The 24242-nt window shown below is 51.5% G+C and overlaps 11 protein-coding genes across 11 annotated transcripts; 4 read left to right on the plus strand and 7 right to left on the minus strand.

The window, feature by feature from the left end:
- Positions 1–2331: 2331 nt before the first annotated feature.
- VTN00DRAFT_6824 (uncharacterized protein) lies at positions 2332–3363 on the minus strand (the record flags this gene model as incomplete). Its single annotated transcript, XM_069433503.1, has 4 exons — positions 2332–2430; positions 2542–2718; positions 2942–3235; positions 3289–3363. The coding sequence occupies 4 exons, from the start codon at positions 3361–3363 to the stop codon at positions 2332–2334; spliced, it is 645 nt and encodes a 214-aa protein (XP_069286878.1).
- Positions 3364–4981: 1618 nt separating this feature from the next.
- VTN00DRAFT_6825 (uncharacterized protein) lies at positions 4982–7185 on the plus strand (the record flags this gene model as incomplete). Its single annotated transcript, XM_069433504.1, has 3 exons — positions 4982–5021; positions 5137–6641; positions 6730–7185. 3 exons carry the CDS (start codon positions 4982–4984, stop codon positions 7183–7185), a joined length of 2001 nt encoding a protein of 666 aa, XP_069286879.1.
- Positions 7186–7259: 74 nt separating this feature from the next.
- VTN00DRAFT_6826 (uncharacterized protein) lies at positions 7260–7731 on the minus strand (the record flags this gene model as incomplete). The annotated part of the gene is made up of 2 exons (XM_069433505.1): positions 7260–7474; positions 7578–7731. The coding sequence occupies 2 exons, from the start codon at positions 7729–7731 to the stop codon at positions 7260–7262; spliced, it is 369 nt and encodes a 122-aa protein (XP_069286880.1).
- Positions 7732–8023: 292 nt separating this feature from the next.
- Positions 8024–8299, plus strand: VTN00DRAFT_6827 (uncharacterized protein; the record flags this gene model as incomplete). The annotated part of the gene is made up of 1 exon (XM_069433506.1): positions 8024–8299. The coding sequence occupies one exon, from the start codon at positions 8024–8026 to the stop codon at positions 8297–8299; it is 276 nt and encodes a 91-aa protein (XP_069286881.1).
- A 1161-nt stretch (positions 8300–9460) lies between these two features.
- VTN00DRAFT_6828 (uncharacterized protein) lies at positions 9461–11815 on the plus strand (the record flags this gene model as incomplete). The annotated part of the gene is made up of 3 exons (XM_069433507.1): positions 9461–9596; positions 9698–10001; positions 10081–11815. The coding sequence occupies 3 exons, from the start codon at positions 9461–9463 to the stop codon at positions 11813–11815; spliced, it is 2175 nt and encodes a 724-aa protein (XP_069286882.1).
- A 779-nt stretch (positions 11816–12594) lies between these two features.
- VTN00DRAFT_6829 (uncharacterized protein) lies at positions 12595–13494 on the minus strand (the record flags this gene model as incomplete). Its single annotated transcript, XM_069433508.1, has 3 exons — positions 12595–13159; positions 13256–13303; positions 13373–13494. The coding sequence occupies 3 exons, from the start codon at positions 13492–13494 to the stop codon at positions 12595–12597; spliced, it is 735 nt and encodes a 244-aa protein (XP_069286883.1).
- A 147-nt stretch (positions 13495–13641) lies between these two features.
- Positions 13642–14046, minus strand: VTN00DRAFT_6830 (uncharacterized protein; the record flags this gene model as incomplete). The annotated part of the gene is made up of 3 exons (XM_069433510.1): positions 13642–13649; positions 13701–13906; positions 13958–14046. The coding sequence occupies 3 exons, from the start codon at positions 14044–14046 to the stop codon at positions 13642–13644; spliced, it is 303 nt and encodes a 100-aa protein (XP_069286884.1).
- Positions 14047–14139: 93 nt separating this feature from the next.
- Positions 14140–14638, minus strand: VTN00DRAFT_6831 (uncharacterized protein; the record flags this gene model as incomplete). The annotated part of the gene is made up of 2 exons (XM_069433511.1): positions 14140–14475; positions 14531–14638. The coding sequence occupies 2 exons, from the start codon at positions 14636–14638 to the stop codon at positions 14140–14142; spliced, it is 444 nt and encodes a 147-aa protein (XP_069286885.1).
- A 1278-nt stretch (positions 14639–15916) lies between these two features.
- Positions 15917–17941, plus strand: VTN00DRAFT_6832 (uncharacterized protein; the record flags this gene model as incomplete). Its single annotated transcript, XM_069433512.1, has 9 exons — positions 15917–16018; positions 16087–16171; positions 16233–16252; positions 16322–16357; positions 16423–16584; positions 16643–16959; positions 17009–17283; positions 17338–17556; positions 17622–17941. The coding sequence occupies 9 exons, from the start codon at positions 15917–15919 to the stop codon at positions 17939–17941; spliced, it is 1536 nt and encodes a 511-aa protein (XP_069286886.1).
- A 464-nt stretch (positions 17942–18405) lies between these two features.
- VTN00DRAFT_6833 (uncharacterized protein) lies at positions 18406–20492 on the minus strand (the record flags this gene model as incomplete). The annotated part of the gene is made up of 4 exons (XM_069433513.1): positions 18406–19255; positions 19758–20172; positions 20236–20305; positions 20484–20492. 4 exons carry the CDS (start codon positions 20490–20492, stop codon positions 18406–18408), a joined length of 1344 nt encoding a protein of 447 aa, XP_069286887.1.
- Positions 20493–21774: 1282 nt separating this feature from the next.
- On the minus strand, positions 21775–24141 carry VTN00DRAFT_6834 (uncharacterized protein; the record flags this gene model as incomplete). Its single annotated transcript, XM_069433514.1, has 5 exons — positions 21775–21940; positions 22003–22064; positions 22131–22924; positions 22980–23546; positions 23637–24141. The coding sequence occupies 5 exons, from the start codon at positions 24139–24141 to the stop codon at positions 21775–21777; spliced, it is 2094 nt and encodes a 697-aa protein (XP_069286888.1).
- Positions 24142–24242: the final 101 nt, after the last annotated feature.

The following is a 24242-nucleotide window of genomic DNA, read 5'->3' on the forward strand; positions in this document are numbered from 1 at the left end:
TTTCAAAACTATTCTTCACGGTTAAAAGATCTGTTATTTTGTTATTGGGTGCGAAAACATTATCGCTTGTAACGGGTGGAGAGTTGAGGCTGCGAATAGAGTTAAGGCACGTCAAATAGTCGGTCCCTCCGCGATTTGCATGGAAGGCTTCCATGATTCCATCCTTCTCGGGGCGGACCTCCGAACTTGTTCATGCGGAAAGCCCGAACTTCTAGTATTCTCCTCCATACGGAGCATGAACGAATACTACTCCTTGTTGGGATAAGTGGACGGTGTTCGTTGACAGGCTGCTCCATAGCGCGAGATAGACGATCGCTGATCCGCTGTTTTCAGTAACTGGACAGGGGGGGAGGGCGAACCTCGCAGGCTTCAGCCCTGGAGATCAAGGAACCGACACGTTGCGGGAGAGGACGAGGGCGTAACAGAAAGGGAGCGGGTCTGGCAAACCGCTTGTCCACGATACCCGAAGACGGGCCTTTTGGCAGCTTGACCTGACCCATCGAACGTCCCTAGCCACGGTGGCTCACAGCTTAACTAACCGCTGTTAGGCGAGGCAGGCGAGGCTCCAGTCGCACGACTAGCAGGCGCCAGAATAATCCAGCACTGTGCTATGAATAGAATGGGCCTAAGTTGATTTTCTCACCAAGCAGGCTATCGACGCTTGACCCGCGCTAGAGCGACGTAGGGCTCCGGGGTGCGCTGCTAGCAGCTCGAGAAAAACTCCGGCAGCATCTCATCCTCTTCCGCTGCCTCGGGTACGGTGCGACGCTGTGGTGCCCTCTATCCTCTATCAGCGTGGAGGGCCCGAGGCTAGATGCAGGCTAGGTTGGTGCTCCTTATCCTCTCGAGACTATCGCGCGACGGCGAATCCCCGCAATACTATTTGATTAACATCATGCAGCCTAGGCATATTGTTAGCAGCAGTCTGACAGCAGCTGGATGGGGAAAAGCAGAGATGCTCTCGAAAACGTCCCCGTGTAAGCACAACACTACGCAGTGATGCTACTGTACACAACGATAAATGTCTGATGTGCACCGTAACAGCACCTGGGTTGAAGAGCTTCCAGCGTGCACGCCTCTCAAGCGTCCCTTATCAACCAATCAAATCCCCAGATCGACAGGGAACATTGAGAGCCCGGCACGGTGCATCTGCACACTGCAGTGAATTTGCTGGAGAAAGTGTCGCTGGTGCTATATCGGGATGCCAGCATTAGCGTGTTGGCCTGAAACCGCTGGAATAACAGCTCTGCAGTTTGAACGGAGTGAACAGGTCGGGCTCTTCGGGTCTTGAACTCATGCAAGGAAAATGCAAGGAATCAGATAAGCTCAACATCTATACCAATAGATCTTAGGTTATTCTCCTACGTCCCTCGATACTAAGCAATGATGGATGGCGAGGGTGTGATATCCCTACCCAAGGATGGTGAGACGTCCTCCCCTTGCTTGCATTGACTGCGTACAATGGTGCAGCCTTGTGTTCTTGGGAAGGAGATAAGCATCGGGGGGGAGGTAGGAGGATTCAAGGCTCCCATTGCCAAGAACAATCCTTGCTGCGATAATTCTACGCAGCACGGAGTATGCTGTTCATGGTGGCTTGTTCAACACCATATTTTCAAATAAGGTGTACAGTTAGGATCAAGCGATGGCGAGGCAGCGGACGTGCCGGATCCTCGTAGTCTCCCGGGGCTTCTCCTTCTTTTTGTCACATTATCCCTAGAAGTCCTTGCTTATCCACATATGGCGAGCATGCCCGTAAACTGTGAGGGTGAAGATACTTCAGATAAGGTGCTATTGGGTGATTATATTGTTGAATTGTACTCTCGAGTCTCCATTCACGATAAGTCTACGCAGTGATATCCACTTTCCTGGAATGCGTCGGGTGAATGCTGAGCCACGGCATCGTGGAACAAAAAACGGCTGGTTTGTTGTACGAAGCACTGCGTGCACGTTGAGTTTGCAGGTAGTTAATTCTGTAAACATCGTCTGGCTGCAGGCGAGCTGATGGATCTTCGGAAGGGTCGATCGTGTCATGTACCGAGTCATTTGAAGTTCTTCCCTCGTGATGGCAATTGATCGGAGCTCGGGGGTGGTCATGACGGTTGCTTCTGAGTGGCCGGGGTGCGATCTTGCAAGAAGCATCGTTGTGCGATGAACCATAGAGAGGGATGCCACGGAATACGTTTCCAGAGTGGATCCAGAGCCACAGCTGTCAGCCAGCACAACACAGGCGCGCGACGAATATACATACAGAGCCACTCGGTCCGTACCATGGTGCTCTGGCAGCCTTATCTGCTTCGACTCTTCGAGTACTTTTTTTCTTATACACCTTCGTCACGGTGTCACCTTGCGTCTCCCTGACCGCGACGCTGAACCGTCATGGGGCCGAGAGAACATGAACTGAGGACGGAGACCTTGGTCACACTCCGTAAACTAGTGCCGTCAGTCAACATCTGGTGCCTTTCCTAAACGAGGCCCGCGGCCCTTGCATGGATGGTCCAACAGCGTTTGCTATGTTTAGATCACCCGGTCCTGTCCACAAACCAAACCTTGCCGGGCGTAGTTAGTGCTGAAAAGGGCTCCTCCAAGCGGCGGTTCGATCACTCGTCCGACGACCGCCACCCTGGGTGTTGTGCAAGGCGAGGCGATGCAACATGTGAAGGGCGAGAGGACGACGTCCAAATCTCCTTGCTGCAGGTTCTCCATGGAGAGGATGGAGGTCTGCAGGACATGTTAGTGACGCGGTCAAGCTCCCTCGAGGATCACGGCCAAACCTAGCAGGGGAAAGGCTGGCCAAACGATGGGATCTCTGGATCCGGGGGCCGCAGAAGCTAGTGCCACTGGGTAAAGGGAAGACGCCCCGTCGCCCGGGTGGACGACGATGGGAAACGAGGCGGTGCTGGAGTGCTTGGACTGACACCAGATTCGAGACCTTTCGGCCAACCCCCAGTGCTGCTCGCACCCACTCAGGAGAGCTGCCGGTGGGCTCGATTGCTATTCTTTGCAACTGGCTGCTTGGCCCTTGCAACCAACGGCCTCGTAGCTCTGTTTGGTCGAGCTTCGGATACCGTTCAACCGTCATCGCATCCACCCTCCCACTCCAGCTCGCGATCGCCCGGCCAGCTAGCCTGACATGAGGGCGTGCTGTGCGTCTTCTCGTTCCTCTGCGCTGCTCAGTGGTGAAGCCTCTCGTGCGTCCCCCGCCACTGCTGCCACTAGCAGCGCATCCTCCTCGGCTCTAGTGCAAGGGAAAGGAAATATATCCTCGTCATCGGAGCCCGTTCGACGCACTCTTGTCTCCTTTCCTATTCTTTTCCTCCTCCCAAGTTTCTGGATGACGTCGTGAAGATTTTCCCCATCTGACATTCGCTCTGACGCTCGCTTTTGACGAAACCACGTTCGCTACTTTGCTGCTTTCGAAGAGGCTCCCCCCCGTTAATTCCTAATCCACCGTGCTTTTGCTGATCGTTGGACGACATTCGTTTTGTGTCCCGTATCATTAAAAGCTTCAAGAATCTAAGGTGCAAGAAGCTGCTTTTCGCTGTGTCGCGTGCTACTACACTACTGTAGAGTTAATCCCGCATCCGCCGTTTGTTTTCGACGGGAAGTGCAGCAGACGGTGCCCGTGCTATCCGCCTCTATCTGCTCCATCCAAGTCCTGTGTCTTTCGTGCTGCAATTGACTCGATCTGAAAGCTACTGGAGGACCGGACGCTTTGGGGTCTGCTCACCCGGAGAGGGACGGACAGCATCACAGCGTTATCATCGCGGTGGCCAAAAACACCACTTGAGGGTCCTGGAGCCTGTCCATTAAGGTTAGTAGATATGATCTACCTTTTACCATAATTGTATACGTCTCCAGTGCCTTGCGTTTCCCTTTATTTCCCCTTCGCCTCTTATCCTCCTTGCTTCCTGAAAGGCTCTCCGTGCACGTCCGACGTCTCTGCCCGAGCCATGTGCCCTTGCTATCTAATCCGTCGTGACGTCCTTCGCCCACAGCAGTCACTGACTGTTGGCCTGGGTTGCTGTCTAGGCTTTCTATCTTCCATCACTTCGCAAACCTTCGTCATCCATCGATCTCTGTTCCCCTCTTGGTTATTCTTTATTCGCTCTGTTAGTGCTGTTGGTTTATGCGACAACCCGCTTTTCTGGACCGTGGTGTTCTTACTGAGCAGTGGAGTAGTTCGTGCAGCAACGACCTCCATTTTTCCTGTCCGTTTAGCTTGCTTCAGCTTCCCGAAACTCGGCTCGTCTAGCGGAAAAGCGAGCAGAACCTCACCAGTCTCGATAAGTTGACGGAAGCTTCCTGACCCCGTCCACACAATTTTTCAGGGAGCCCCCGTTCCTACGCTGTCTCTCGCAGGTTCGTCTCCTTGATGCCAACAGTGAAACCATCTCAGAAGAGTTTCGCATAACAGCTCGTGTCTGGGTTCAATCTGCAGCCAACCTTCTTGCCAGTGCCAGTCAGCCTAGCTCCCCGGGTCCTGAATGTTGATTGGAGGTCTTTTATTTCATTCTCACTTTTGAGGCTGAAGGACAGCCTCGTGTCGTCGCTCGTTTTGTTTCGGAGAATCGCTTCGCGTCTCTCTGACATACGATCGTTCTGAGAGATAAATTCTCAGTCATTCGCTTTTGAAATTGTTGCATTTCGTGCAACGCCTTCAAAGTGGCTTACTCAAAGACACACGGTGTTTTGGTAAGTCAGACCTCTTGATGTTTCTTCCCTCCTGGAGGTTCTGTATCTCAGTCAGCTTCATATTTGCTCCTAATCCGATTGGACTCGACCTTGGCGATGTTTCTAAAGCCCCCTTATACACTGCAGTTTCATATGGCTGATTCAATATGGTTGCAAAACCTAGTTCAATCCGGACTTCCCGGCCCCTTTAATATTCGACGAATCGTTGGATTTCTCGGATCCTGAAGAGTCACGATTTGCGGAGGCGTTTTCAGACGGCCTTTTGGCCAAGTCTGAACCCATATTGTCTATGTCGGCCCTCCAAAGGTCTCCGCAAGTTGGTCTGCTTGGTGAGTGACACGTCACCCTGGGATACTACCTACTTTTTACACTAGAAGTGAAGGAAGTGATCAGATCACATAAGTAACATTGTTTTTGTGGGCTAACAGTGCTTTTTCTCGTCAGACTATGATCACACGCGAGTACTCCACGATTCTGTCCCCTATCCTCCTTATGCTCAGTCACCCTACGTGACACAGCTCTTCCCTTCCTCTTTGGAGGATCACGTCAGCCATGACCCTGAGAGCCTCCACTATGTAACAAATCAGGATTTCACAGGGTCTGTCGCATTCGAGGAGTCTCGCTCGCCCGCCCTTGGGACCCGCGCTCGTCAGGTGCCCGAAGTTACTTCCTACTCTCCGCAAAGAGGCAGCGAAGGGACTAAAGTGTTGGTGTACATCCGCTCGCCATACGATCTCCACAGCACTCCTTGCATGACCTTCTCTCTTTCTTTCGGATCGAAGAAATGTGAATGTATTCCACAGCTCTTGAGTTTCCAGGATTCGGTGTTCCAATATGTCCTTTCCGTTGTTACGCCTCCTTTTAGCTCGACGGGTTCTCCTTCGTTCGCGGTTCCACTGCAGGTGGTGATGGATAGCCAAACAGGATACGGTACAACAATTCTTCAGGTTGGCGTCTATACGTACGAACATGCTTCTCAGCCTTCGCCCTCCGATGAGTCACGGAAGAGACGGGTCTCGTGCGTTTCGGACAATTCCCTCCCGAGGCCAAAGAAGAGACCTTCGGACCAGCAGCTGCAGATTAAAGAGGATTCTGAGACTTATTCCTTCAACGACAATTGCTCAAGCGCGTCATATTCGCCTTTCCTGCAGACGTCAGCAGCGGTGAATATCTACCCGGCTCAGTATGCGCCAGCTTCATCGCCCAATATGACTTTCAGCCACCACTCGCGAGGTTCCAGCGCGCCACAGGCATCAATTAAAGCACCATCGCCCTTGCAGCGTTCATGGAGTCCCTCATTCGCTACGGTCAGCCATGCATCCCGGAGTCCTGGGCTTCCGGTGACTCCTGCGCCGCATCAACAAGCGATATCCTCACCTGCCAGACCGCCAAACCCCACCCTTATTCGGACATCCACTATACAGCAAAATAATCTCAGCCAGACACAACCGTTCAATCCTTACGCGATGTATCCCTCCAAAGCGGTCCTCAAGCTCAACGGGGACCTTGACTCCATGGCCGAAAAGTGGACTGCAGAGGAACGGGAAGCGAAACGGCGACTCGTTCAGTTCACACGGGTCCAGACTGGGAGTACAATCCACGCTGATTTCAAGCCTGTCACCCCGGAAGATCGAGCGCCGAATAGCATCTGCATCAGCTGCATATACTGGGATGGGAAGAAGGAGTGCTTCGTTACGAGCGTGGACACCATTTACCTCCTCGAGTCTCTTGTCGGGGTGCGTTTCACTGTGGAGGAGAAAAATCGTATTCGCAGAAACCTTGAGGGATTCCGACCGCTCACGGTCTCGAAGGCCAAAGCGGAGAGCGAAGAGTTTTTCAAGGTCATCATGGGATTTCCGGCACCAAAACCTCGTAACATCGAGAAGGATGTGAAGGTCTTTCCGTGGAAGATTCTTGCGCATGCGCTCAAGAAGATTATTGGAAAATACGTAAGTCTTCCATTAGGTTAACAGTTTCAGGGTGTAGCGCATTCAGCGTAAAGGGGACCAAAATTGCTGATAATATTGATACGTATAGTCCGCGAGTTACTCTTCGACTGCCGGAGCACTCCCAACCCCCATTGGTTCCAACTATGGGACGGCCTCAGATGCAGGAACAGATCCTCAGCATTCTGCGTCACCTCAGTCTGTGTCCGACTCTGTCACATCGAGCACGTATGGGGCCGGTCTGACCTCCACCACCTTCTCGCCTCAGGTGGTCCACTCTAAGCCTTCTCTACCCGGGTGTGTCAGTGGTCCTCCCGAGCTCCGGGTGACAATGCCTGCTGCCAGCCACCCTTACGCTTCTACATCGATGTACTCGTACGTGCCAACCAGCCAACAGAACCTAACGGCTCCTGTGAGTCGGGGATCATGGGACTTCACTGGCCTCGTCAACACCACTCCCGGGGTAGCGACGCCCTCGAACTCCGAGGGCTTCAATTACATGGCTTCTGTTCCGTACTCTATTGGTCATTCGACACCAGGAGCGTAGCGCCGTGACAGGGTTGCTGCTGAGAGAACGTAGTGGAGGTGAAATTGTGCCTTTGATCTAAGCACTATGGCTGGTCACTGGAGGCGAGGGGAAAGGGGGCTGGCGCGGCTCCTGCTGCTCCCTGCGAACCGCGTGACCGGCGAATCATCTGGTTTGATCATGGGGCTCTGTTGACGTCTGGATGAGCGCAACTTCTCACTTTCAATATCTGTCGTCGATCGGCTAGGCAGTCCTCGCTCCCTAGCGATTTTCTCATCGTATTCTTGCCCGTCCTCACCCAGTCGTCCCACTCATCTTAACCCCTTGGTCAGAACACCACTTCACGAGCGCTCATATCTCCCTCCACCCTTACTTTGAGTTCATCATAAATGCTTTTTTCTGCGTTGGTCTACTGTATGGTGGGCTCTTGTTGCCTTTGTCCCTATCCTCACGTCGCTGCTGCTTGTTTGATGGACCATTAGCCCACACACATCTCGCCAGTCGATACTCACACTGTCTCCATGGCATAGCGGCTACGAGTTTCCTTCTGTCACTCCTTGATACCATTCGAAGCAAGCAAAGGCGTTGGTCTTTCCTTCATGTCTTGTAATCCGTGAGGCTCAATTGTTTTGCCGCTCTGGTTGTCATACACTTGCTATGGTGCATGTCTCTCCTTTTTCACGTCACGCATGCATGCCCCCTTGCATTTTTGTGCTTTTTTCTGTTTTTGTCATTTGTATGCATCCATGTTAGACGGGGGGTCTGCTCATTCCTTTTTTTTGCATTTGCATTGGCATCGGGGGCATGAGCGGTCCACTCCTTTTTTACCACATTGTACATCTATTGCATCAGCGTGATCATGACGCTGCACACATTCCTTTTTATTGGGTGGCGGGTGCTTGCTTTACTGGAAGCGTGCAACAAACTGATCTTCGATGGCGAGGGATACAAAAGTCGGTTTTGCGATATACTCTCTTTATTTTTGTCACAGGGAAATCGGGATGGGGAATTTGTAACCTGCGCAGGCGGACTGAGACACACACACACACACACACATAGAGCATATTGCATATCTATGGAGTTCCGGGGATTTTTTGGGATCGATCGGTCTGGTTTTGAAACTTGTCTGTTTTAATGGTTTGATGTTGTGTTAGTTTCTATCTTATCGAATTCAAGTTAGTGAGTTTGCCGGGTGGAGGATAATAATTTTAATGGAGAGTGAGAGCTTTGCCATCTGCGTGTGTGTTTGTGCGAAGAAATATGTGCATGATAGCAATCGAGTGATATTGAGATTTGTTGAATTCATCCAGTCTATACTAGTCAGTAGGTTGAACAGTGGTGAAAAGGAGTATCATTCTGTAAGGAAGTCCATCCAGGTCTTATAGATAAACACAGCTCTTTAATTTTTAGCCTTTGGCGGATTCTGCGTGCCTATCCAACCCATATGTAGGGTCCAGTGATTGTCCCAAGACTTTTCGGAAAATATATATAACAAAATCGATTTGTTTCCTTTACAGCAAACCCGATCTAGATCTCCGATTTTAGCAGTGATGTATCACGTCAGATCAGGCAACCAGATTCAACATTTTGTCATTGGAGTCGATATCTCAGCTTGGCCTGTCCATGTACAGTACGTTCCATCATATCTACGTGCAGGCACCTTTTAGATGCGGGCCCGCTCCGTGGGTAGTACGAGATCGGATACGCCATGTGGGGAGGTAGGACAGATGTCGTTTGCTTTCCGAGTAGTAAAATAACAAGATATGCTTGCTCGTTTTAAACAGGATATTTGCGTACAGCGCTTGAATGAGACGACCGACGTTGAATCTCTTGGCGCGGAAGTCCCTTCCATTATTAGGTAGCATTCCGTGTACAGGGGTTTGCTATCTTAGGCTTTTGAAGGGGACATCCCTTGTCTTCAGTTACATCATTCGATGTATAAGTATCTTTTCATCCACCCCGCTACATTATCTGAAATATGTTGGAAGTAGACGCCGTCCTGTCGAGCGCTTAGCCGAGCCCCTCACCGCCCGCTTATCTTATCGCCCATGCAGCCACGTGATCTGGCCTCTCGCAGAGGAGGGGCAGAATCGCCCCCCGGGGCCAGAAATCTGAGCAAAAGTTCAACGGTGACTCAACCCGCCAACGCCAACGATCTTTCTCTCTCGCCACCAGCAGGCACTTATTTCTCCCTCTGTCTGCTGCATCTCTGCTCCTACACTCCCTTTGGTGTGTTCAATTGCAGTTCTTGGTCCCTCGTTCACTACCGTCCTAGATCTCTGCCTCACCACCCGCTATGGAGGCGATAAAGCAGACGTTCGCCAAATGCAAGGAGCAGAAGCGCTCCGCCCTTGTGGCATACATCACTGCAGGCTATCCTACGGTCGAAGAGACCGTTGACACCCTGCTTAGCATAGAGAATGGAGGAGCTGGTGCGCAATTGTTCCACCCCCGTACCTCCGTGCTTTCTACCCCACTCGAAGATCACCGTATCTTCGCCACGGACTTCACTGACCATAGTGCGACCTTGCAGATATAATCGAGCTGGGTATTCCCTTCACCGACCCCATTGCTGATGGTCCCACGATCCAAAAAGCCAACACCAAGGCCCTCGCGAATGGTGTGACTGTCACGACGGCGCTGGACATGGTCCGCACGGCCCGGAAGAGAGGTCTCAAGGTTCCGGTTCTGTTTATGGGATACTACAACCCGGTCCTGCAGTATGGCGAGGAGCGCATGCTCAAGGATGCCAAGGAGGCAGGAGCCAATGGGTTTATCATGGTCGACCTGCCGCCGGAGGAGGCAGTGCGATTCAGGGATCACTGCGCGAAGGAGGGGTAAGTTGCGGGTGTTGTCCCAAAGAGAGACCCAGAGAAGTCAAATTTTTTATAATCGGGCTGACGTCTTTTAACGCAGGCTGTCCTACATCCCGCTCATTGCCCCTGCCACGTCGGAGTCCCGCATGAAATTGCTTTGCAAGATTGCCGATTCGTTCATTTACGTCGTCTCGCGTATGGGTGTCACAGGTGTGACTGGAACCCTGAGCTCCGGTCTCCCAGAGCTGTTGTCTCGGGTGCACAGCTACTCGGGCAACGTCCCCGCCGCCGTGGGCTTTGGTGTCAGCACCCGCGAGCACTTCTTGGCTGTACAGGACATCGCGGAGGGTGTAGTCATCGGTAGCCAGATCATCACCGTCGTGGGCAAGGCGCCTGCTGGTCAGGCGGCTAAGGCGGTCGAGGAATATCTTTCCAGCGTCACTGGGCGGAAGCTGGAGAGAGATGCCCAGGGAAATATTACCGGGGAAGTGAACGTTCTGGAACCAGTCGAGAAGAAGGTGCAACCAGCTTTCGATGCACAGCCGACTAAGGTCATTACCGAAAGTGAAACTCCTTCTGGACCCGGCCTGGCGGATCAGATTGAGGCCCTCAATGTTACTGGTGACCCTGCTGCGCTACCTTCACGGTTCGGTGAGTTCGGTGGACAGTATGTTCCCGAAGTTCTCATGGACTGCTTGGCCGAGCTCGAGAAAGGCTTCGAGGAAGCTAAGAATGACCCGAAGTTCTGGGAAGAGTACCGTTCGTACTATCCGTACATGGGTCGGCCCAGCAGCCTTCACTTTGCCAACCGTCTGACGGAGCACGTCGGAGGTGCCAACATCTACATTAAACGTGAGGACCTCAACCACACCGGCAGCCACAAGATCAACAACGCATTGGGTCAGGTTCTCCTGGCCCGAAGACTGGGAAAGACCAGAGTCATTGCTGAGACGGGAGCCGGCCAACACGGTGTCGCGACTGCAACCGTCTGTGCCAAGTTCGGAATGAAATGTGTTGTGTATATGGGTGCGGAGGATGTCCGTCGCCAGGCTCTGAACGTCTTCCGTATGAAGCTGCTGGGCGCATCCGTCGTTGCTGTTGACGCCGGTAGCAGAACTCTCCGGGACGCAGTGAACGAGGCGCTCCGCGCCTGGGTCACCGAACTCGACACCACCCACTACGTTCTCGGTTCAGCAATTGGACCGCACCCATACCCAACCATCGTCCGCACCTTCCAGTCCGTCATTGGCAACGAGACCAAGGAGCAGATGAAAGAGCTCACCGGCAGACTGCCGGATGCCGTCGTTGCCTGCGTCGGTGGTGGTAGCAACGCCGTCGGCATGTTCTACCCCTTCTCGAAGGACCCGAGCGTCAAGCTGCTCGGTGTCGAAGCCGGCGGAGACGGTATCGACACTCCCCGCCATGCAGCTACGCTGACGGGCGGCTCCAAGGGTGTCCTGCACGGCGTCCGCACCTACGTTCTGCAGGACAAGGATGGCCAGATCTCCGAAACCCACTCCATCTCCGCCGGTCTCGACTACCCCGGTGTCGGACCCGAGCTCAGCGCCTGGAAGGACAGCGGGCGCGCCGAGTTCATCGCCGCCACCGATGCCGAAGCGTTGGAGGGCTTCCGTCTACTCTCGCAGCTGGAGGGTATTGTTCCCGCCATGGAGTCTTCGCACGCAGTCTGGGGTACCATCCAGCTGGCCAAGAAGATGAAGAAGGGCGAGAACATCGTCCTGAACCTGAGTGGAAGAGGAGACAAGGATGTGGAGAGTGTTGCCCAGGCGCTGCCCACCTTGGGTCCTAAGATCGGTTGGGATCTGAGATTTTAAAAAGAAAACCTTGAATAAGGGCGTTTGAGCGATTTGCTTTTAATCGTTGACTCAGTTGTTTTTTCTCTGTGTTGAATTTGCCTGAAAATCCGCGGACTATAGGGGCCTCTTTTATTTCATGCTTATCACGATTTTGCGAGGCAAGGAGGAAGGGGAAAAATGTTTTATGATAGAAAGAGAAGAGTAGAAAAGATGCTTTCATCATGTTAGACTGTCATAGGAGACAGACAGAAATAGCATGTGGAATAAGACGGCTAAAAACATAAATATCATGATCTTCTAGTCTCTCTTTTTCTCTTAAAGTTACTTTTTGCTCGTCTCATTATGATATGCAATACGTACGGTAGTAGATATGAACGGATATAGAATAGAATACTACCAATCCTCTAATAAACTGTAACCTGTATGTAACTAAAAAAATAGATTTGCTGTTGTTCGACTCACACGGAGTGTTACAGAATTCGACAAAGTTCTAAAGACAGCTGTTCCATCTTCTGGCATGTGTCATATTATGTATTAGGTAATATTAACTTAGATAGAGATAATTTTACCATTGAGGATAATAGTCTTGCTTTGTAAGGTTGTTTGTAATGGGTCCTGGCATATGACTATGTTAAATAGGTACCTGATCATATTCCATAGATTCTATTCAAAGAATGGTAGACTATCCAAAGTAAATACAACCTATTATCTTATGAATTTACTATATCTTTAAGAAAAAAATCTTAATGTGTGAGATCAGGCATTTGGATTATGTGTGGGTTGTAGGAGGCAGAAAGTCAGGTTGACCACCCGATAGGCTGGTCGATTAGGACGGGTTGCTGCTCACCATTTGGAAACCCAAACTCCCATTCATCAGGTAGTTTCTGTTGCACTGCCTCTGGCACTCGAACGATCCCCACCGCGTCCATCGTGGGGTGGAAGACGAGCCTCGGGTGAGGATTTGGTACAAGCGCTATATGGGGCCATTCTAATCCTGAATCGAAGTAGGTAGCCGTACTTGAATGAGTCTGCTCCAAGATAGTTCGATATTCCCAGTTCTGAGCCAATTGGGCAGCGGCTGTTAACGACTCGAAAGATCCACTGCTCGATATTCCGAATGAAAAATAAGGATCCCTGTATTCAATTGGACGATCTGAAGATAGCCGCTGCTTTTTCTGAGGAGTCTGATCGTGTATTGTGTCTCTCTTGCGTTTCATTTTCCCCGAAGTTTTATTGACAGTGCGGACATTAGGTACCGTGGGTGTTTCCGGTAGTACAGTGAAGTGGATATGGATGTTTTTGAAGTGCCTCCATTCATTTCGTAGTCTTTTATAGTAGACATCCAGGGCTTGACGATTCCTTCTAGCCTTTTTAGAATTCCAGCGTTTTACTCCTCGTTGAACATTCTCGTAAATGGATGACGAGAGCCGATAAAATGAAAAAGCAGGTCGAACTTGCCTTGGAAGCGGCTTCTGCGCAATATTGAAACGTGTTCTACAGACAGAGCTGTGGGAACCAATTAAGTTAGCTTAAACTCATATCCTAAGCGGGTGCTTCATCGATCAAGGAGCATACCGTATCTTGTCACCTGCCTCGTTTGCTGTGGTTTTGGCGGACCTGCATCCGACTCTTGGACAGCGCTCCAGAGGAGATCTCTCACCATATCGGCCCACAATTATTGCTATTGTGATGCTCATACCCGGTATCAGGATATCGAGTTCGGACTTTGAAAGCAACTGCGAGCCGTCAAGGGTATTAAAAAGTTTGTACTCTCTATTTTGTACTCTCCAGCAGAGACTTTATTGGCGCCTGGGCCTTTGCTGAACTGACCGTGGATGATAGCTTCAACTTTCTGGGCAATGTCAGCCTCTTTGTGACAGAAGGACAATTGGGTCTCACTTACCCCCCCCCAAATCGTATTCAGATGGGATCGGAATGACCCGACCCAGTGCATCTTCGAAACGGACAGGGTCCTGTACCCATGTGTACCGCAGGTCGGGGGAAGGTAGTGTGGTTTGCAGCTTGGCTATAGAGTCCATAAATTGGATGTTTGATTGCCATATTTTAGTGGCTAGATCAGCCAGCATCTTTAGCTGACCAGATATCTCGCTGGGACCAGTAAGACAAAGCTCGGTTCTCTTGAACAGCAGAAGCACATACCCGGAAACAATGTCTAACAGGCTCCTCAGAATGGAATGGCTACCACGAGCAACTACGCCGTATTCCGCAATGTCCTTCTGAGTATCCATAATGTCTGACTGAACAGCCTCGATTGTCTTCTGTAGGCTCACTTGCTCTCCATTTGTGTGTTGGGCCTTTATTTCTGCATTTTTCCTGGAAAATTACACTGTCAGCGAGGGAATTATATCGCGGAACCTGTGCCACCAAAGTCTAGAATCTCCCGAATCCCGAATTCGACTTAACAATCCATATGTGATCAGTCTCATGTTCAAGCTCCCAACATGAGCCGCAAGATATGCTCTCAGTTTCATAACCTCCTCCTCCATGGTGAAACCCCACTGGACCTTCCTGCCCCACATGACCAACATCTCTCTTCTTCCAAGCTTGCCACCCTTCCCTATCCCGAGACTCTGAACCTTCTTTAGCTTCCCAGCGAATTCATCAAGCGGGTGCTGGCACACGAGTGCCGCGATCTTTACCCCGTTGACGGCTGCTTCCTAGCCAGGAGGACATTTCAGATGCTCGATCTCCTGTAGGGCACGTTGGAGTGACGATCAGTGCATTGTAGGAAGCGGTCGAATCAGTGCGAAGTGACGAGACGATACCCCGGATCAGGTTTGCAACAGCGAGGAAGTCACCGACAGAAAATCCAAAGGACATTATGCTAATAGTTATGGGCCAGAGAGAGTTTCGGAGAATCCTTGTTTCACATCAAGAGAGAGAGAGAGTAGTAGGTACTCTTAAATGAAGAGAGGCTGTCTAGGTCTTCGGCGGAGTGGCTGAGCAAGGGTCTGCATGCACAGCCCGGGGAAGGCGGAATATTGAATGCCTTGCGACAAAAGAAATATCTTCCGCCCAGTTGGAGATTGCCACGTCCAGGCCCAATACTATGGTTTTCGGGGTCTAGAGCGGTCGTCGGATAACAGAAGCAACCCCAACAACTTCGTCGAATGCCGAATCTCCATGATCTCCAACAAGAGAGGTGGTGGTGAGAGCTTAATGTTCAGAAAATAAGAACAAGTTCAATTATCTACTTATATGTGTAATACCTCCTACTGGAGTAGGTATCTCGTTGATCTGGATGGAACCGACTAATAATAGTGAAGGGGGAAAACCATCAACTGAGAAACCTAGCACTTACTGTGTAGTACTTTACTCTTGTGGCAAATTTTGTCTTTGACCGCTTTTATCTGAAAATGTATTGGTGATGTGGTCAGCTTCAGATCCAATGTACTCTTGATGTCTGCTGATCTAGATGATAGGAGGCACCGGATCCATGTACTCCGCAGGACAAGATCCACCATACAGAGATCCCTGTGTCAAAAGATTGTCCGATAGTATCTGGTGTCCTAAGACGCATGGACTTATGCACATTGTAACTCGTAGGAAAGCTCTGTAAATTTCAATAAAACGCACCCTTGCTAAGCTAAAACGTTTTGTCCTTATCCCCTGGATGTCTAAATCGAGACGTCATATTTTGGGAATCATTGGAGGCGTTTAGTGGCCGTTAGTTGTTATCATTCGGTCTTATCGGTCCTAGTGGTGGTCTTAACTAGAGCTTAGGTAAGATTTGGGGCCTTCTTACCTAGACCCTAACTGGAGTGTTACAGGACACTGAGCAGAGCTGCAGAATATCCCATTTCGAGCTCCAGGAGACGCTTGATCAGTTGGAAAAGCCTATAAAATGCAATTTTCCAGATATTTCGTAAGTCGGATGTTTAACGCGGTGTATCTCTGATGCAATCGGACGGAGACATTCGTCTGTGTTGATGCCATCACGTGCCGGGGCCAAGACGCGGCCTGGCCGAGCTGGAGCTGGAGCTCCGTCGTCCTGACCCCGACTGCTCTGGATCTGGCATCCTCCCCTCCACCGCTTCCCCTCGTCTGTTCTCCTCGTCTCCTTGATCTCGTCGTGTCCGCGGAGGACCCTCTTTCACCATGGCTACCGAGTTCGTCGATCCGCGGATGACCTCCATCAAGCCCCGTATCCGCTACAATACCATTGGAGGTGTCAACGGCCCGCTGGTCATACTGGACAATGCGCGTACCCTCTATTGACCTGTGGTCTTCCAGCGCCATGTTCACTAACAGGCATTATCTGGATTTAGGTCAAGTTCCCCAGATATAACGAGATCGTGTCCCTGACGCTGCCCGATGGCACAGAGCGCTCCGGTCAGGTCCTGGAAGCCAGAGGTGGGTGGTTCTATATACCTGTGTCTCTATACCAAGAGTTGACCCGTCCTCTTCTCCACAGGCAACAGGGCCGTCGTTCAGGTGCGGATAGAACATCAGTAATTGCATGCACATCCCGTACATGACGTTAACGACGTATGCGACTCGTAGGTTTTCGAAGGCACGTCTGGTATCGATGTCAAGAAGGTACGAATATTGGACACGTTGGCTTGCATCGTTTCGGGTGATGGGAAGTGTTAACAGCTTTAAAGACCAAGGTTGAGTTCACCGGGCACAGCCTGAAGCTCGGTGTGTCTGAAGACATGCTGGGACGAGTGTTCGACGGCTCGGGACGCGCAATCGATAAGGGCCCCAAGGTGTTGGCGGAGGACTACCTCGATATCAACGGCAGTCCCATCAACCCCTACTCCAGAGTATGTAGATCCGAGGACGCATCCTCAATTGCGTAGACTGGTCTGACTGTTGGATAAGGTCTACCCCGAAGAAATGATCTCGACTGGTATCTCCGCCATCGACACCATGAACTCCATTGCCCGAGGACAGAAGATTCCCATCTTCTCCGCCGCCGGTCTTCCCCACAACGAAATCGCGGCCCAGATCTGTCGTCAAGCCGGTCTGGTCAAGCGACCAACCAAAGATGTTCACGATGGACACGAGGAAAACTTCTCGATCGTTTTCGCCGCTATGGGTGTCAACATGGAAACCAGTCGTTTCTTCACTCGCGACTTCGAGGAGAACGGCAGTATGGAGCGTGTCACTCTCTTCCTCAACTTGGCCAATGATCCTACGTAAGTCGATTGGCAGACAATCCCGCAGGCAGGACTGACATGTTTGCAGTATCGAACGTATTATTACTCCTCGTCTTGCGTTGACAACTGCAGAGTACTACGCCTACCAGCTTGAGAAGCACGTTCTTGTTATTTTGACCGATCTTTCGGCCTATTGTGATGCCCTTCGTGAAGTTTCCGCTGCACGTGAAGAAGTGCCGGGTCGTCGTGGTTACCCAGGTTATATGTACACTGACTTGTCGACCATCTATGAACGGGCTGGACGTGTGGAGGGCCGCAATGGTTCTATTACTCAGATTCCTATTTTGACTATGCCTAACGACGGTTCGTACTCTAGTTGGTAACTTGCGCATTGAGGATGCTGATCGCTTACCGCAGATATCACGCATCCTATTCCTGACCTGACGGGCTATATCACCGAGGGCCAGATCTTCATTGACCGTCAACTGTACAACAAGGGTGTTTACCCACCAATTAACGTGCTGCCATCTCTGTCGCGTCTCATGAAGTCTGCCATTGGTGAGGGTCGCACTCGAAGGGACCACAGTGATGTCTCCAACCAACTGTACGCCAAATATGCCATTGGACGTGACGCTGGTAAGTCTCCAGATACCGCATACATCCAGCCCCAGAACTGTCCAGCATGCTCACACACCAAATAGCTGCCATGAAAGCAGTCGTCGGTGAGGAGGCGCTGTCGTCCGAAGACAAGCTCTCCCTCGAATTTCTGGACAAGTTTGAACGCACCTTCATCTCCCAGGGCGCGTACGAGAACCGCACCATCTACGAGTCGCTGGATCTGGCTTGGAACCTGCTCCGCATCTACCCCAAGGAGCTGCTCAACCGTATCCCCAAGAAGGTTTTGGACGAGTACTACGCGCGTTCGGGCAAGGGCCGCAAGGCGAACAAGGACACACGGGACAACTCGGGCGAGCAACTGCAGGTGCCTGCGCAGCAGAGTGCCAACCTGATCGAGACTTAGACGATATGAAGAAATGTCTGGGCTGGCCTGTCTGTCTTGCGATCTGAAGACGAGATAAGATAAGTCAAATATAAGTTAAGTGAGCGCGAGTACTTACCTAGAGGGAAAGATATTTGTGAAGGGGAGAGCCTCTTGATGAACGTACGTGGTTAGAGGTTACCCTTTGTACGAACGACTATTTGCATATACATCTGGGGCTGTGCTCTGTTTCTGTCTGTTTTACCTAGCTAGCTAGGATCATGCTATCTGCATTAGCATTCAATTGGATTACGTTAGAAATTGCTACGCTTGTTGTGCTTATTTTCCCAAACTGACACTTAGGTATACATATACACGTCATGAGACTTCAAAATATATACACCGCAAACGCCAAGGATCCGAACAGGCTAACGAGCATCGATATTGACATGGACAAAGACAGAGTCATAGCAGAGAGCGTAACACTGACAGTGTCAGATGTAGGGTTACCGCTGCCCTACCATTCTCGGCGTGCTCGTTGCAGTGAAGACGCCCGTCGCTAGGGTCCCCATCGTCTTGCTTGTTTGAGAGCTGCCTGCTGAGCCAGTTACTGAAGCAATCTCTGGCTCCCCAGGAGAAGCGATGCCATCGTCATCAGGCACTACCGGCTTCTTCCAATCCTCCTCCCGCTCATACAGAACACCATTGATAACCACCCCCTCCCCTGCCTCCAGCATCCCTCTCTGCCTCTCATAGCACGTCTCAGCCACACTCCTTAGATAACACGTCAGACTTGCCCTTGGCGGAGCAGAATTCGTCGCCGTAGCATTCGGATCCCCCTTCGTCCGGAACGAGGCCAGATCAACCGGCTCCCCCGACGAAAGATCCGTCCCCAGGATGATCCGCGTGAATAACGTGAATAAGGTCTCGGGCTGGTACGCCGGGATGAGATGCCCCGCGGCGAAGACGGCTGGGCTCGAGGGAGTGAAGTTCAGGGAGGCCCCGATGGCCGATTGGACAGCTGCGGTGTTGAGGCATTCGAGGGAGGCGTTTGGAGGGAAAGGGTTCAGTGATGACTGGGAGATATCGTACGCGCTGAGACCCGAGTTGATGTACGGTCCGATGATCACGTTCCGAGTGCAATAGTTCTGCGCGTCGGCACAGATGGCGTTCGTGGTGTTGCTGTTGCCTTCGCCTTCAGGGTCCATGGCCTGGACTGCGGTCCGGCAGGATTGGATCCGCTGTTGACAGCCATCTTGGGCGAGGAAGGCGGAGGCAATGTTTTGTTGGTCTGCGAGAGCGACTGATGCCGTATGTGTTGCTGTATGCGAATCGGGAGTAGAATAGGCCGTGGCCCTGTAGGATACCCAGAGATTTGAGTTCGATGGTCAAGGTGGTTTTTCTGGGGAGTTCTCCGTTTCGTAATCGTTTGTTCTGTTCTTCCCAGTATGTAGCAAATGCAGGGCCGTATTTTCCCCCGTAGCTCTCTGTAAATAGACAATGGAGTCATCATCATCATCATCATTTTGACTCTCATTCGAGGAAGAGCGTGTCCGGGGATTATACTGCGGAAAAGCACTCAGAAAGCCCTGCAAAATATGCCAGACCGCACGAGCCGCAATGGCCGTCGTATTCGCCGTGCAGCTTTCATCATTGGAAGTGAACGTTCCATTCAGAAAGGTATGCTCAGGGTGCGAGCCATCATCAGCGGGAGGAAACAAATACCTCCTCTCCAAAAGATCCAACGACCCATTCACGAGCCTATCATACGAAAACCCAATCTGATTCGGCTGACCAACGAACAACATATTCGCACTGCGATCCCATCCTCATTCTCTCGCTCTCGTACCCAACTTACCCCTTCCCGATCTCGACAACCTCACACGGCCCGATTTCCTGAAACATGCCCACCATGCTACTACTTCCGGGGCCGCCGTTCATGAAGATCGTGAGCGGTGCCGTCTCCGGTGACGTTCGGGATTCGACGAACCAGAAGAACGTGTTGACCGAGTAGTTCTGCTGGATCGGGGCGAGGGTGAACGGTGGGAGGTGGATGTAACCGGTGTATTGTTTCTGGGTGGTGGGGAAGACGGTCTCGCAGGTTCCCGGGGGAGGGGATTTGTATCTGATGGTGACGTTGCCATCGACGGGGGAGTGGATTGTTTTGATGGAGGGGTCGCCGTCGGCGGAGGGGGGTGGAGGAGGGAATTGAGCCAACACATGGTGTTGTAGGAGGGCCGGAACGAGAGTAATAGCAATGGTAGCGGCTGTATCTGCCCAGGACGCTTAGCCCTTTGTTTGTCAGAGAGAAATTTTCGGAAACTTATATGTCTTACCATTTTGAGCAACAGGGGACAGATACGATATGGAAAATCCGGCCAGAAAATCAGTCACTGTAAAAGAGGGCTACCACAAATCGGGCAGCATCAGAGAAGGAATGGCAGAAAGGAGAACGTCTATCACAATCATCACAAAGGTAGAAGAAAGAAAGAAGGAAAACTTATATCAATTCAATAGACCAAAACAACATCAGCAAGCACGAATTCGGATCCTTCATGAATACATGAACGAGACACACACAAACCGTAGCCATAGGCTGCTCAAAAGTATCAAACCTGAACTTTAGTTGCGTATACAGACACAATCTATAGCAGCAGGAGAAAAGAAAATACAGGAGTATGAAAAAAAAAAGGTCTTGGGGTTATAAGAGAAAAAAAATCGATTCAAGTGCCGGTAAACGTACACACAGAAAGGGTACCTAACTTAGAAAAGAACAGGAACAGGGACAGGAACGAAAGACAAGATATCCTAGTCACATACACATGGTGCTTTGCTATACCAACATAAGCATCAACGGTGAGTGCAAAATGTTCATTTTTAGATGACACGCCTGTCTTTCCCAATGTCTGCGCCACAGCACGATGTTCTTGATTGAACTGTGGACATTGAAAGGGGCAGAAAGGAGTCTCTCAACCACAGGATGAGATGCCAGTTTCTCTTCTCTTCCAGGCAGAATCAGCCAACAGACCAGACTGGAGGTAACAGAACAGAAGGAGAAGAAGTAGCAGACAGGCAAAACAAGGCAACCAGGCAGCCTTGGCTGGTATCCTCATAGCTCTATCTACTGTGTAAGCGCCGGGTCTGCAGAGATATCCAACTCCACCATCTATTGACTTAGCCTTTTGGGTCCGGCGCTAAAGCTAAGCAAAACTGCCGATGTTCGGATAGCACGTCGATCCAATCGATCAATGAGTGGACTAAGTTGGTGTGCAGTACTGTACATCTAGTCTAGATATATATAGCTCCACTCTACGTCAGAGGATGATGCCTCTGCCGGTTCTCTGACATTATAATTTCTATCATCAATCTACCTCTGTACTGTACAGTGGACCTAGGACAAGAATAAAAATACTACTACTAATACTACTACTACTACTACTACTACTACTACTACTACTACTACTACACCACAAAATGCCATTTCATTTTCATCGGAAAAAGGACCTAGGTAGGTACTAGTAAGTCATCGTCACTACATACTTGTGGTATCATAGTATCACGCCACCTCCTCGGTGCAGGAAAGAAACACAGGAGACCAATGGGAAAAAGAAAATAAGAGGAAGTCCCCAAAAATAAACGCCGACCTGATCTGCCCTTGCCCTCTCTGTCAACCCCGTTATCACCTTGCACCTAATTAAGTAATCGATTAAAAATATTGGCTCATTATGACATGCTAAACACGCATAAAGAAATCATACAGCGTCACCAACTAGCTCGTAGGGGAAAAAAGCCCAGTTGCCCAGCCAGGGAAAGAGGTATGATGATGGGATATAAGTATCGGAAATTTATAAGACAGGGGCACCGCGGCATATCAATCAATCGACCTTCGCAAGCGCAAGCTTCTTCGGTGTGGTCAAGTTGTTCGACAGGCGGATATTCGTACTCTTGTACTTGGCGTGTTTTTTGAGCTTCTTGCGCGCCACCATCACGGGGACGGAGGACTTGGCGACGAGGTAGTTGGAGAAAGAACCGAGAAGGACGCTGTGTGGATACCTCAGTGGATCTGTCCATGTGAGAATTAGAGGGTATATGTATGGACTCACCCTTTTAGAGCGCTCCGCCCTCTCGAGCCAAGGATAACTAGTGTTGGCTCAAGCCCATCGATCTAAGTTGGTTCCCGTTAGTAAAGCCCAATGCAATAAGGGTCCTTCCTATCTTGACTCGGACTCACAGCCTCGGTAATCAGATGTTTCGGACTCTTGCAGTGGATGACCTCAACGGCAACCCGAACTTGAAGCATCGTCTTCCGCAGCAGCCTGACGCACGTCTGCGAGATCCCTTCGACAGCATGGAACCGTTCCATCTCAGCCTTGGACATACCGCGTGAATCTACGGAACCGCTCTTGCTGTCCCATCCGCTGCCCAGGTGCTGTGTCAACATGTGAGGTAGAGATAAGGCCGCACTCTTAGCGGTCTTCTCGGTCTGCGAACCGACTACAGCAGCCGTGTCCTGGATCACTTTTACTCCCTCCCCAATCTGCACGGAAGAAGAAAGCTCCGCGTCTTTGCTGCCAGTCCCCGTATCTTCGTCAACAGCGTAGACAGCAAATAGCGTGTCCCCGTCTCTGAGGATGGTCCCTATCGTCCACTCCAGTGCGTACACAGATTCATCGCTGAGATCGGTCGCCACGAGATACTTCCGCTGCCTGCGTCGGCCCTCGTCTGCATCCTGCTGTATGCGGGTGAAGTCGCCGCGGATAATGGTTCGGATAGCCCTGTTGGGAATTGAGTTGTCGATAGCGGACATATGAATACTGAGGTTCTGGGCCTGTTTGATATCCGACAAGTCTGCCTCCTCATCTGAGCCAACGGGGGTATTGATAGCTGAAGCTGTGTAGTCGAAGCTTGTATGCGGGTGAACGCCAGTTTTCTTGATGGCTGATTTCAGCGTGTCGCCCTTTGCTGGTTTAGGGGGCTCTGGCTCAAGAAGGGATTTGACTTTGTATGTCGATGCAACCTGCTGGCCTATATGGATATCAGTAGATATCAGACAAAAAGAAGAGTTAGAGACTAGACATACGCTCTTTCTCCGCTGCCGCAAGGAGACTCTGTGGCTCTTTCGTTTCCTTCGCCGCATCAGCTCCACCATTCTGCTCCGAGTTACCACAGTGCGACAGTTTCTTCCTGCCGCGACACCTTCCCCTAGGCACTCCAGTCCTGGGATCGTCCTCACCAGAGCTCGTGTCGTCGACCTCTTCCTCGCTGGTCTCCACGGCCTCCGAACCGTTCTCTTCGTCTCCGTAGTGATCCTTCTCAAGACGTACGTCCCCTTCTTCGCCCAGCGACTCTCCGCTCTCTCCTTGCTCGCGGCTGGAGCTGTTCCTCGAGTGTAAGATGGCCAGGCTACCTCCCGATCTGGAGAGAGCAGCGTTTGACAGGCGCTTGTACGCGTGATCCATATCGATGACCTTCCCGTTATCTGTGACAAATTTCCCGGGCGTCGCCAAAAGGTTCAGGGAGCTTGCGTTCAGCAGACGGTCCACTGGCGAGAGAGACCGCCCCAGACGCGACGAGGGGGACCTCGAGGAATGGCTGGGAACCCCCGCGGTGGAATTTTGTCGTCCCATGTCCCTCCCCCTTGTGAAACCTGCTAGAAGTCCCAAGTCAGCCCCTGACATCACCGCCGCCATTGAGCTCCGGCGATGCGCTGCATTGTCGGTGGTGGGGGTCGTCTTGCCTCCTTGTGTAACGCGCTTCGGTAGTGCCTGGTTTGGAATGCTGGGGAGCATCTCAAACTTGTAGTCCGTGCCGATGTCCACCCCCTGCCTCTCTCCGGGCTTCCTCCTCGGGTCCGCAGCGGGGTAGCTCGTGCTGTCCGAAGACCTGCGAGAAGACGACGACAGCACCGTGTCGCGCGGGGAGGTTGGCGAACTGGCCGCGGAGTGAGATAATCGCAGCGGAGACGGCGTAGGAGGCTCGACCAGACTTCGAACTGGAGCCCCTTTGCCTGATGACGGTGTTATGCCCACCCCGATGCCCGCTATGGAGCCGTGGCGAGGTGGGGCGTCCGTGGAGATATCAAGCAAGCTTCGGACGGCGGGCATAGGGCTGGCACGACGGTTCTTCTGGGTAGCAATCGACGGCCGCGGGTTGCGACCCTCGAGAATGTCCAGGACCTCGCGACGCTCCTCGTCGAGCGCCGTCTCGAGAGACATCTTCGCATGTCGCTGGGGGTGCGACATGGCCGCAGGCGGATTGACGACGGACGGATGTGGAGATAGATCACCCGAGCATTTGCTCAAGTCCGGCGGTGGTGGAGAACTGCCGCCCTGGGGGCCTGAGA

This window comes from Thermoascus crustaceus, assembly GCF_041956765.1.
Source record: "Thermoascus crustaceus strain CBS 181.67 unplaced genomic scaffold VTN00scaffold_4, whole genome shotgun sequence".
Classification (NCBI taxonomy): domain Eukaryota; kingdom Fungi; phylum Ascomycota; class Eurotiomycetes; order Eurotiales; family Thermoascaceae; genus Thermoascus; species Thermoascus crustaceus.